The 13452-nt window shown below is 35.3% G+C and overlaps 1 protein-coding gene across 8 annotated transcripts in view; it reads right to left on the bottom strand.

Moving 5' to 3' along the window:
* Lama2 (laminin subunit alpha 2) overlaps positions 1 to 13452 on the bottom strand; it is a 573571-nt gene that overhangs the window by 335343 nt on the left and 224776 nt on the right. For all 8 annotated transcript variants that reach the window (XM_028877376.1, XM_028877370.2, XM_028877371.2 and 5 more), the window contains exons 6-8: positions 11835 to 11924; positions 10309 to 10426; positions 4179 to 4357 (exon numbers count right to left, since the gene is read on the bottom strand). In XM_028877376.1, coding sequence (XP_028733209.1) covers positions 4179 to 4357; positions 10309 to 10426; positions 11835 to 11924 — 387 coding nt within the window. The remainder of the gene's footprint in view (positions 1 to 4178; positions 4358 to 10308; positions 10427 to 11834; positions 11925 to 13452) is intronic.

The following is a 13452-nucleotide window of genomic DNA, read 5'->3' as shown; positions in this document are numbered from 1 at the left end:
AAACTTAGAAATGTAAGTTAAGCTCCATGAGCTTTCCATCAGATGTCTCTCAAGCAGCAAATGCTCTCCTCCACCATTCTATGCATCAGCAAGTTTACTTTACTTAGGACACATTCAAAATCTTCAGAGGAAGAAAATGGGATCCAGGAGGTTTGCACTTTATCACCCCAAAAGCACTGTCAGAATGTGTGTTTGGAAGCGTGAGAAGAAACAAGAAAATGCAGTAATCATTTAAGAAAGAAAAGTCAATAAAAGTGGACCCCAAGGAAACCCAGATTGAAATTAACATACAAGCAAGCCAATACAGGAACTGTGGATGTGTCAAAGAACTCAAAGAATGATGTTCATGAGTGATGCATTAAGTATTTCAGCTGAGAAACAAAAAGTATAAGGGGGGGGCGGGGACAAAAGCCAAACTCCAGACAGCCAAAAAAGCAAAAATCTCAATTTTTCAAATTCACTGGATATGCTTGATTTCAGATTACAATTAGCAGTTGTGCGTGTATGAGGTGAGTAATCCACCCAATGACAGATGTCAGATATTCAATTTGAAAAATAGAAAAGAAATTAAAAGTGAGTACGGCCTCAGCAACCTGCTGGGAACAATTAAGCAACCTGACACCCAGGTATGTAGTCCCAGAAAGGAGAAAGAGAACCTAGATCAAATAATAGTGTTAATGTGATAATGGCCCATCAGGTATGGAGATCTTGGCATTTGAGAGGTAGAGGCAGGAGTGGAGTATCACAGGCAGCCTCAGCTACGAGTTTAGGCACTGGTTGGGCTATATGAAACCCTGTCTCAACAAAACAACAAAATTAATACCCTAAAATACACTCAATGTGGATCAAAATCAAAGTCAATTGCTATGAGAAGCTCAATGAACCATGTAAGATAAGCACAGAAGAAACCAGATGACACACTGCTGTGTGCTGAGGTTGGAGACTATTTTGTGTAAAGTGACGAGTGGTAACGTGCATGATGCTGCATGATGTCGGTTTCTGTCTGTTTAGCACCCTTCTACCCTGTGTCTTTTCTCTTCCTTCCTTTCTTATCACAAATGTAAAAATAGTTATTTGCTTGTAGAACATAGACAAATCATGCACTTAATCTGATTGATAGGTAGGGACGTTTTCCAATATTTAGAATAATTGCTGAGAAGCAATCTAAAGAGGTCTCTATAGAAGGCAGTGGCATTGGGACAAGCCCCAAACGCCAGAACTCTGGAGACTGAAGCTAGAGAGAGAAATGGATTTGAAGCCAGTCTGGACTGCAAAGTGAGTTTCAAACTATCCTTAACTATTTAGTAAAACTCTGGCTCAAATACAATCAATCAAATCTTTCTATCAGATAATGAATTAACAAGGTTTACACATAGTAGGAACAAGAAACAAATGCTAGGTGTGCTTTCATAAGGACTGATGAAATCCAGCAGACAATGGTACCTTACTTGTCAAATGATCGAGGCTTTAAAAAGGGATGGGGGATGGTCAACACACAAACAAAGCCCTCATGCTAAAAGTTTCACTGCTTAGAAGAAAAAAATACTCTGAAAAATAAGATGCATCAGAATGATCCATGAAGACTAGTCTATAATTTCAACATACACACGTCTGGCTAGGAGATTTCAATTTGATAACAGCTACATTGTGAGACTCTGCCACACACACACAAAAAAATAAAAATGCAAAACCTATTAGGTTTAGCCACATATCTAATTTTAAAAATTAATTAATATCAAATTTCATTCCAAGCACCCATGAACAGGAATAAATGTATAGCTCGGGTGACTCACTGGGAAAATCTAGTCTGAAATGTATTAAATGTTTGGAAGAGATTTAATTTCAATCATATGTAAACGATTTTTTTTAAATCTGAGGTAAAGGAAGCATTTTCTAGTTCTTTTGTTTGAGGCTGGTAAACCATGCTACAAATGACTGACAAAGATATTGTAAAAACACAAAATTAAAGTCCCAAATCCCTCATTCAGCAAAACAAAAATCCTTGACTAAATAAAATCATCTCATACATGAAAATTACAGTATTTTATAAATAAACCAGACTTAATACACAAATACAAAATTGTTTCCATGCTCTGCAAATGAATACAAGCTAACCATATTAACACGCAAAGTGAAAACACATATTTGTTTTAATAGATGCAGAAAAGCATTTGAAAAATGCTTCAGAATTTTTTATAATAAAAATGCTCAGCTACCTGGGAAGAGCAAAGAAGTTGCTGAATCTGATAAAAGGCACCCATAAAAATCCCATAACTCACATCAGGCTCAATAGTGAATTATTATGTTTATATTTAAAGTGAGAACAAAATAAAAATGTCAGCTCTCAGCAATTCTATTTAACATCAGCATAAATATTTCAAAGTAAAGAGTAAGTCTGATGTTATTTGTAGACAAGAATCTAAGTGTGCAATTCTAAAGAATGCCATAAGATTACTAGAACCAACAAATAAATTTTCAATGAGTACAAATGATAAATTTAGAATTAAATTTTTTGTTAATAATAAAATGCAAGAATCTGGAAAAAAGTTTTACTGTTTAGTACTGTTTAGTTTAATTTATAACTTTAGACACAATATAAACAAAAGGCTCATTTCAGTTTAATCAAGGGTTTGTAAGACCTCTATTCCAAAATTACTGTTATGGATTATTTTGAAAAATATATAGAGACATGATATGCTCATAAATGACTCAACATTAACATGATATTCCTTCTCTCCCTATTTAGACATAGATTCTAAACAAGTAGCAAGCAATACTATCTTTATTTGAGACATTGATTGTAAAATTTTTGAGTAACAAACTGGTGTTCTCTTGACCAGTCTGAAAACATATACATACAAGTAACATTATACAGACCAGACACACACATACACACACACACACACACACACACACACACACACACACACACACACACATGCACACAATTAATGATAAAAGGGGCCATGAATTTTAAAAACCCACACATAGAGTTTAGAGGAAAAAACAGGAAGTAGAAAATTATATAATTATAATCTCAGAAAGCAAAAGAAATAATTTTAAATTTTTTATGGAAATGCAAATAAACTACTGAAGAGAGAGCCTTGTTCCAAATGCAGTATAAAGTGGGTGAACCTGCACTGTTTGACTCAAAGCATATTGATGTTAGTGGACATAGAACATGGCTTACAACTTGATCCACATTGTATGGCCACATCATATGATTCCCAAATAACTAGATGTAAGTCTAAATCATTATTTCCCACCAAATATAAAAATTTGCTCAAGATATTGTTTAAAAATTAAAAATTAAAAATTTCTAAATTGAAAAAGAATAGTATCTTTACATGAACAGATGCTTCATGATAGAAGATACACAAATGGCCAACAGGCACTTGAGATCAAACTGAAATATACAATGAGATAGTTTCAAACCATCAGAATGACTAAGATCAAAAAGGATTGTCAACCACAAATATCAGTGGAGACATGGAACTCATAGACATTAAACATTTTTGGTAAACATGTAAATGTCATTGATAATTTGATAACAATGTAGAAATTTCTTATAAATTTTAATACATACTTGTCTTATGAAATAGCCATTTTATTTTTAAGTATTTCCAGAAGATAAATTAAAACAAGATCATAACATGGCATATGTAGACTTGTTTGTAGGAGCTAATCAAAATCTGAAAATCACCTGAATACCCATCAATGGGAGAATTGATTGAGTTATTTCATATGTTCATGTAAAGGAATATTAGTAGTTCTTTTAAGTGAACAATTATTGGTGCACATAACATTGATAATAAATCTTCAAATTTTATGATGGAAGAAATAAAGACACAAATGAACAAGTACTGTATGATTCTAGTTTTTATTGTTGTTGTTGAATGTTTACTGAAAAGTAAACAATTAATTTTCTAAGATCAGAAGACAGTTTTGCAGGGATGTAACCCAATTTGAGGAAGTCAAAGAGACTTTTCTGGAATGGTTATGACATTGCATACCACATCCTTAAAGAGGTATAGCACACTTTCAGGTAAGAAAAGTACTCGGTCATATTTTAAAGGATGAAGCACAATATTTTAGAGATGCTATTAAAGTTAGTTTGGGGTACATAACTCTTATGAAAAATCAAAAATGTAGCTTTATGAAAGAAAAGTATGCCTTACCCCTTTTGGTCTGAAGAATCCATCAATACATGTCTCACAGTTTATCCCAGCTGTGTTTTGCGTGCAGTTGATGCACACACCCCCTCCAATATACTTTCCATGTATATTTAAGCTTAGATTTCTTCTGGCAACATTTTCATCATAATAGCACTCTTCAGCTTTTCCATGACAATTGCATGCTACAGTCAAAATAAAAAACAGCAAATACTAACATCATGTTTTAAATATATTTAAAAACATTTTACTATCCATATAGTATAGACACACAAGTCCTGAAAAGCATTTATACTTATTACATATATGTCAATAATTCATTCTTGTAACAGAATTTGAAATAATTAAAGTCTATAAGTTCAACAGAGTAGAGAAATGCCAATAGTTCACTGGTTTTTCGAATCTAACTACAGTTTCATATAGTTCAGTCTACACTCTTATGACAGATAAATTGTCAAACAAAGCACTGAATGATTAACAATCATGTAATCTTTGTAATCTACGATGAATAATGTCCATGTGTGACCCTCTGTACTACATTCTGTGGGTAAAATAGAGAGGGAGGAGTTAATTAGTCCCATTTTTCATCATTAATAACAAACAAAACTTTTCAATAGGCTAGATTCTCTGCTAGTCATTTTATATTTGTTACTATTGATTTCAATTACAATAATACCCTCTTCATACATCACTAAACCAAGTCAGAGACAGGGGCAATCACATACAAGGCGCAGTTTTTGGTATTGGACACTACTCTCGAGTGAAACTCAGGAATCTGCATTTCAAACTACTGGTATAGTCCTCTCACATCCTTTGCAGTCAATGAGGCAGATGTGTGGTAGGTACCAAAAAATCAGGACAGAATGAGAGCCCAAGGTAGTTTGAGTTGGATGCCCTTACCCTTGACTACCAGTGATGTGATATAAGTAATGTCCTCCTTTCACTGGGACTCAGTTTCCATGTAAAGCATAAGACAGTCAATAGTCATTAGCAGATAGGGATGTTTAAAAGCATCAAATGAGATGATGCATGCAACACCATTACCATAATGCCTTTTAGATAAGTTCAATTGATTTGTCCTGCTCTTCACCCTCTTTATCTTTTTCATGTTGCATTATAGGAATTCAAGACAGTTGGGGAAAAAATTACTTTTCCCAGAAAAGACTGGGTAAAGCTTTGAAATATATATGGGATTTTTATGAGAGTGAGAATCAGGGAAAGATATTTGTAAAGTCTCCTTCCTCCCATAGATTTGGTTATCTGTTCTTTCATTGATTTGTTTTTGTGTACCAGAGGGCAGACGCATGTACACACACACACACACACACACACACACACACACACACACACACGCGAGCGCACGCACGCACACACACACGTACATGTACATGCACACCCACACACGAGTGTGCATGTATGTACACAGCTGTTTTATGTATGTATATACTCTGCTGAGTTGCCTGGCCTTACAATAATTGCCTTTCCATATCAGCATGGGTATCACCTAAGGCTACACAGAATACTACTAGAGAGTAGGTATAAGTCAATATCTTGTTGATGCATAGTTATAAATTGTCAGGAGGTTTCTCCTTAAGCAACAGTGTACATATACTGGGCTCAGTGGATAAGGCTGAGGGGTAGGACCTGGTCTATGAAGCTAAACTCTTTCTTGTGTTAGGTTGAGAGACTGAGGAATATTTAACTGCCATTTTATGACTTATTTATTTCATTTGTTTTGTAAATGCAAAATACTTAAAAGAATTCTGGAGAGACATGCTTCAAGAAATATATTAGTAATAGCAATTAAAATAACGCAAAGATTTTAGAATATGGCCTCTGTGTATATATGATACCACCTTTGGATTAAATTATTGCAAGTGTAATTTCTATTTTAAACTACATGTATGTCAACTTGAATTTTAATAGATTGAAAAGTGGCTATTCCAAAAAGGTTATGTTAGATGACTCTCTACCCTATAGACATGATGAAAGTCATCTCCCCATAACCTCACCAATATTGTATCTTATCATTCTATTAATACCATTATTAGGTATATCAAGCATTCAAGTATTTGTTAGGAGGATGGATACATACACTGTATTTCCATTGTCTTAATTGGTGTGTCCTCATTTTAAGGGTTATTCTCTTCTGTCTGAATTGTGAATGCCATTTTTTTTTCCAAAGGACACACACCCATTTTGGTTTTTGCATGACAGCATTATTGTTTTTCTTACTGACATGTAAGATCTCCTAATATAGTAAGATTGATACCTCCTTGTCATGGTTGTTGAAAAAGCCTTCTCCAACCTGCTGACTTTAGATTTAGAATATATTAGTTTCATTATATTTTTAGAGTTTTAAGCTTTATTTTAGGGAAAACTCAGGAATAAACATGTGTCTATGCATTATAAATGACTTTGAGGGTCTAGAAAAAGACAAATATTTAAATATCCGCTTTTAAATATATATTGTAAGAAACAGTGGAAATTTCAGCTGTCAGTGTAGATTGAAGTGTGTAATGCAATACAGAATTATCTACCCAATATTTAGAATGGATGCTGCTGAGTATGTAAACTGTGGGCTAATGTTTGATGCTTGAGTGGCAGTTCTCATATTCCCTGCAACCAGAACCCTCTATCTGTCTATCAACATCAATGGCACTGTGCCCAGCTCTAGGTGGATGACTTCAGAGGACAAGGATGGTGTCTGCTCTCAGCGAGCCATTTTCTACTCTGTCATCAGCAACTTTCCACTCCACAGAAAATCCTTGACATGTGCTTTAAATAAAGTCTTAGTAACAGAATGAAAATTTGTCACTACTCAGAAATACACCTTGATTTAAATAAACTAAATCAATGAAAATCTAAATTAAATCCAAATTAATTAGAAAGTGATTATCTTTTATATAGAGAGTTGGAAAGGAGACATTTTCTGTTTACCTTTAGAAATGGATACATTACCAATTGTGTGGTACTTAACTAACTTATAATTAAGATACTCATCATTAATTTCTGGGCTTTGAAAATCTTTGTTCTTTCCAGTATGGAAGTGTACTTACCCCTCTATCTTACAAAAAGAAGAAAAGACTTACGATCCCTAACATTTTAAAATTACCTAAGAATGAATGGATCCTGTTAGATCAGGGATGGCTGAGAAGAGCTGAAAACAAAGATTGGACATACAGTCATGTCCGAGCGTTCAGTTGTGGCTAAGCCTCTACCTGGTCCACTAATAATAAAAACAGGTAGACACCTATCAAAAGTACTCAAAATAAAGATAACATGTGTAGCACCAAAAACATCAAAAGGAGTGTGTTTATGATTGGAGAGTATTTTATTCAATTGTTTTAAAGTCTTACCATGTCCAACATATGAGCCACAATAAACATAAGTTAAATTTGTTTATAGTTAACACTTGTATTTCTTGCTTGATAGCAAGCCTGCATTGGAGACTTTACATACTTTTTGAACTTAAAATATATGCTTTAGGCTTGCTCACTAAAATATTAATATTGAATTCAGCTGAATTTGGCTCCCTGCAAGTTTGAGTCTACAGTTCTACAGAAGTGTGTGTTAAGACCTTTTCTTACCCTAAGAAAAACTACAGAAACAGAATTCTCTAGAATTCAGGTCACAGAAGCTAGAGAAGTGGATCAGAGGTTATGAGCACTGACTGCTCCTCCAGAGGATTCAGTTCAATTCCCAGCACCCACATGGAAGCTCACAACTATCTACAACTCCAGGATCTAACACACAGACATACATGCATGCAATAAACACCAATACATATAAAATAAAAATAAATAAATAATATATCTAGGATTCAGGTTACTAGGGTGGACTGCTTGACCAAATTAGTATCTAAAATCAGCCAGAAGGCTTTTTCGTCATTTCCCTCAGGAGAAAAAAAAGGCATTCATTTTATGTCTAAGGTAATCATTAGAAGTATGAACTCTTGTTGACATATCATTCACTATTTTTCATTTCTTTCACTTTCTCTTGGTGTTCATTGTCCATCAAATGTTATAGCATAATTTGTGCTAATAATCACCACAGATGCCACTTTATTATAAGTAACTATATAATGGTATTGCTACAGAGAATCTAATTAAAAGCATTTGACTGCTGATAATCAGTATTACAAAGCCATATTTCACCTTCCACATTTGCCAAAGCACTCTTCAGAGTAGTCAATATATGGAATCCAGCTAATGAGTATTGACTGCTCTAGTTGGCATCATGAACCTGAGAGAGTAGGGTCTAAAAATGAGGGGGACTAAAGTCTCATGCAATAGCCAACTTTATTCAGAGCCATCAGACATTTTATACACTGAGGGTTAAGAAGAGTCATGTAAATAAGGTGTTCACAGGGACAAACTGAACTTGGCAAAAGCATGTTTTTTCCATAGTGGTACATGAATAACAACAGGTGAAGTCGACTCACTCCTATCCACTACACCTGGGGAGGATCATGAAAACACATTCCAAGAACAATTCTGTGTTTTGAAGATACTAAGGTCACAAGACTCTCATCTTGTTTCTTACAAGCACTCAGAATCCTCACATGACTCCATTCTTGGACTGCTTTCCCACAATGTCTATCTACTGAGGAAAATAAATGTGGAATATGTGCATAATGGAATACTATTAAGACAAAGGATAAAATATTCCTGCTGTGATCAAATGAATGGAACTGAGTAGGATTATGTCAAATGTAATAAACCAGACACCAAAAGACAAACAGAGCATGACCTCACATATATGTTTAATCTAATGAGTATGAGCTCATTAAATTTGAAAGTAGAATGTTGATTAACAGGAATGGGCAAGAGGGGTGGGAGGGTGAGATGGGCAAAGGTTGGTCACTGTGTACTAACTTGCAGTTAAATAGAAGTAGTTTCTGTTGTCCCATTTACAGTATTGCAAAGCACTGTACAAAATTATAATATACTGCCTACTTCACAGAGGAAAGTGCTTTGCCTAGTTTTACCACTAAGATATAATGATTTAAGATTTGAACAGTATGCAAAGTGTATATATAACTAACATACAGGATACCATAAATTCATGCAATTTTAAATGTCAACTAAAGAGTGATATTTGTTTCCACAGGGCTTCATGTCTTGACCTCCTTGTCACATTTCACTATCTTTTCTGGCCACTGCTCATCAGCATTGTGTATCCTATGTGTGATTAATGAATCCTTTCATTCTCTGGTAGCCTGGTTTTAGCATGATGATAATCTCTCACCTTTGACTGGACTCTCGTATTAGGTGATGGGTGTTAAAGGCTATTGGGTTGTGGGGGGGGTGTTGTAAGTGATTATCTGGACCAAGAGAGTTAATAGAGATTCTACAAGTATCTGGGTTTAGAAGACATCTCTGTAGACTTTAGGTTTCACTTACTGTTCATTTCCATTTCTATTTATGTGCATATGTGTCTGTTTATTTGTGTTTTTATATTGTCAGTATGGGCTTGTATGTTTGTGTGTTTCTTTTTGTGTTCCTGACTATGTGTGAATTTGAATATTTTTGTGTCTGTGTCTTTGTGTGTGATTTTATATGTATTAGTTAATAGTTGTGTATCTTTGTGTTTTTATGTTTCTTTGTATTCCTGTGTTACTGTTTATGTTTTGTGTGCGTGTTTGTTTATTGTATATTATATGTGTGTTTGTACATGGATTTTTGTATGTTTTCATGTTTGCATGTATGTCTGTTTGCATATTTGATTTTACTTTGTGTTTGTGATTGTTGTCTGTTTTTTGTATGTTTTGCATGTGGTTATGTGTCTTTATGTGTCTCCATATTTTTGTATGTTTGTGTTGGTGTCTTATGCTACAAGTACTGAGTTCTTCCTGATGACAAAAAGTATATAGTATTTTCTTCTGTGTTTCCTATAATCTTTATATTTATGATAAATTAATAGCATTTGGTAAATATTTAGAAATGTAAAATAAAAATCCAAGAAAACTGAGGTAGTAAGGCACTTGGTTGATGGATTTACTAACTATGGTCTTGGCTAAAACAAAAAATAATAGGGCTATGAGAATGCCTAACCAACATTGCTTCACAGTGCTGTCCTCTGTGTCCCTAGCCAAGTAGAATGACAGGGTTGTCCTCTTAGGTCAGGAACATACCTTCACACTCAGTCTTGGTGAGGAAAGTCCCAGCTCTCCAGGGCTTCTGATGGAATCCCGGGCAGCACCTGTCACAGCTCTCCCCACACGTGTTATGCTCACACTCGCAGCGTGATTTCTAGCCACAGAGGGAGAGAAGCAGATTTTGAGTGATACACAGAACTGCAGGGGAGGAGCTGTCTCTGAAAGGTGTGTGTAGAAAAGGAGAAACGTCTGGACTGTGCACTAAAATGTAAAACTGGGGTCAGCACGTGTAGGACACAGTGGCCATTCTGGGGGGACTAAAAATGCTCTGCACCAGCGTGGTTGGTCCCTGCTGTAGCTGGCATCACTGGGTTTAGGTTCTGAAGAGAGTAAAGAGGCCCAATTGAAGACTGAATTCTGATTCTCCAGTTGATTGAGACTCTCTTTCCTGGGGCACATGCCTAACATAAGTCTTACTTCAAAGCCCTGTTAAAAGTTTCAGAAGAGACAAAATAGGAAGTTAATCCCTGCTGTGAATCCAGGTTCTTAGGAAGAGCAGGAGTTTAGAATTTCTGTTACCATGACTTTTGTCTCTGTGCCCTGTGTTCTAGTCTCCATTCACAGCCTTTCCAAGGCTGCTTTTGGGGCCCTCAATCCTAGGGAAACACTGTTCATCAGTGACCCCATTAGATAACACAGAGCAAGCTACACTCAAACTAGTCCAGAAAAATCAGGCAGGTTCTCCCATCTCTCTGAGAGGTGACATCATACAAATCATTCATCAGAAAACGAGCTTTGGGTGTAATGTTACCTGTAGTAGAGTTTTAGTAAATGCAAAAAGTTTTAAATACATAAATAAATAAACCAGCACAGCCTTACAGACACCCACTTATTTTCGCAATTCAATATATCTCTTCCATAGGCTGCACAGCTGATTTTGAATTTCACCAGTTTGTTTATGACAGGAGAAAAACACATGCTCGTTCGTCTTCTTGAGGCTGTGTTCACCCAATGCATTCATTGTCGTTAATGAAAAGTTCTACACAAAAGCTCTCAAGCCTGTTCTCCCTTGGCAGTTTCAACACTCCAATACTCTCTTCCACCTGATTTCTGATCGTCCCTCCCCCCACATCAGCTTCCTGTCACGGGGACACTTATCCGCTCACCTCCATGCACAATTTTTATTTCTTTGCATGATCTTTTTTTTTTTTTCTTTTTGATTAAAAAATTTTAAAGGACTGGACAGGTAGATTGATGGCAAGCATCCTCACAAAGCTAAATCACGCAGCAGGCTGTCATAGCTAGAGAGGCTTCAAAACAGATACCACTTTGGAACCTTTATGGGAAAAGAAAACTAATCTGTTTTCTGATGCAGTGACGGTTGGATTCAAAGTCTATCATCTTAACTGCCAGCTCCATTTCACCCTGGCAAGGCTTCCCGTTAAAGCATTTAAGTGGGGACCTGACACCCATTCACAGCATTTCCTTTCAGTAAAGCCTCTCTTGAAGTGTTTTACAGTGTGGCATTTCGTTTTGCCTAAGCATTCTATAAATATACATACATTTGTTGCCGGATCAAGTGGACAAGCCCGGGCATGACCATAACAGATGCACATCCCGCCAACCGAAATATCCTTGACTGAATAGTAATACTGAAAAGAAAAAAGAAAAAAAAAGCCAGAAAGAAATGTCAGCATTGCTGAAAGTAGAGAACAGGAAGAGCAGGAAGAGGGGGCAGGGCAGTCAGTTCAAACTTCACCTTTGCCTTTGGACTTCCCTAGATGCATTCTTGTTCTTCCTGAGGTAACTCCTAGCTTTGCACTCATAGCCCCCAAAAAGAAGGCCTTCAATTTATGTTCCATGCCTACCTTGGGGATTTTTTCCCCATGGACATTACGATGAACAGGCTGGAGTACCCGCTGCCAGAGGAGGTTTGACCTTGAGTCTAAGAACAGTAATTCTTCATAAAGTTGTTTCACACAGCTTCTCATAAAACAACCTCTTAGTTGTGATCATGAGAAACAGTATTTGTGAATCAGGATGTCCTCTTTTACTTGATAAATTTGAAATGTAACAATACCTTTAAGGGAAACTGTGGTGGTAACAATATAATTTTTATCCAGATTCACAAGAAATTTCAAAGGAAAAAAAATGGTAAAGTGAAATTTTGACGTGCAGAAAACTTGCTTTTTGTTATGTTAAAATGTTCTTACAACTGCTTTCCTATCTGAAATTAACACAAAGCTACAGTCATAGTCATTTTAAACTACCAGCTATTTTTAAAATACTATTCATAATTATAGAGCTGGACTAAATTGAAATTTTAATTAATGTGAATAACATTTTATAATCACTAGAGTTTTTTTCACATTATCATTTAGTATCCAAATAACCCTCTCAGTGGAAGAAAGCTCTCTTATTACAACTATATACAAGAAAAATTGTCAGCTTCAGTAAGAATAAAATGAACATATATCTGAGCTTCCTGACTAAAAATCATTTATTATTCTATGTATTTCTTTTTCTTTCTACCCTTCTTCTTTTGTTTTAGTTATATACATATAGTGTCTTGCAAGATATTTTTCCTATCTTAGGTTATTTGTTATACTGAGACTTGGAACTAGTGGAACATGTTGAGAAATGTAGGTAACTTAAAAGAAAAAAAAAACTCTCCTTACTTAACTTCATCACTTAATGATATAGATACAAATGGAGATAATTACTCAAGAGGCTGGTGCAGTATTATTGTAGATGCTCTTAAAATGAATAAATTTATTTTAAGTGTAAGCACATACTGCTTTGCTTTTGAGTATGAAGAGCTGAGATGAGATGCAATATTCTGTTTTTATATGTTTAAATTTGCATGTAGTGTTCATTAAACTTGAACACTTTCAGAAAACATATTCATATACTGACTCAAAGGCTCATATACAATGCAATTGTACATGATAAATATGTAACACAACCCCCACCCAACCCTGCAAAAGATGATTAAAAAAGAACAGTATTTTTTCATGGATGCCCCCTGATGTACTTGTCAAATAAGAATAAATTTCACAACAATATTGTTCAGACTTCTTCATGTTAGAAATAAAATTAAAGGTGATTTTTTTTCAATCTGTGAAGATTCCAAACAATGTTAAGAAATAATGATTGCTTCTGCATAAGGCAATTGACAAT

This window comes from Peromyscus leucopus, chromosome 8a (assembly GCF_004664715.2).
Source record: "Peromyscus leucopus breed LL Stock chromosome 8a, UCI_PerLeu_2.1, whole genome shotgun sequence".
NCBI classification, from domain to species: domain Eukaryota; kingdom Metazoa; phylum Chordata; class Mammalia; order Rodentia; family Cricetidae; genus Peromyscus; species Peromyscus leucopus.
The sequence above is the reverse complement of the archived record's forward strand: the minus strand, read 5'-3'. Positions and strand labels throughout refer to the sequence as shown.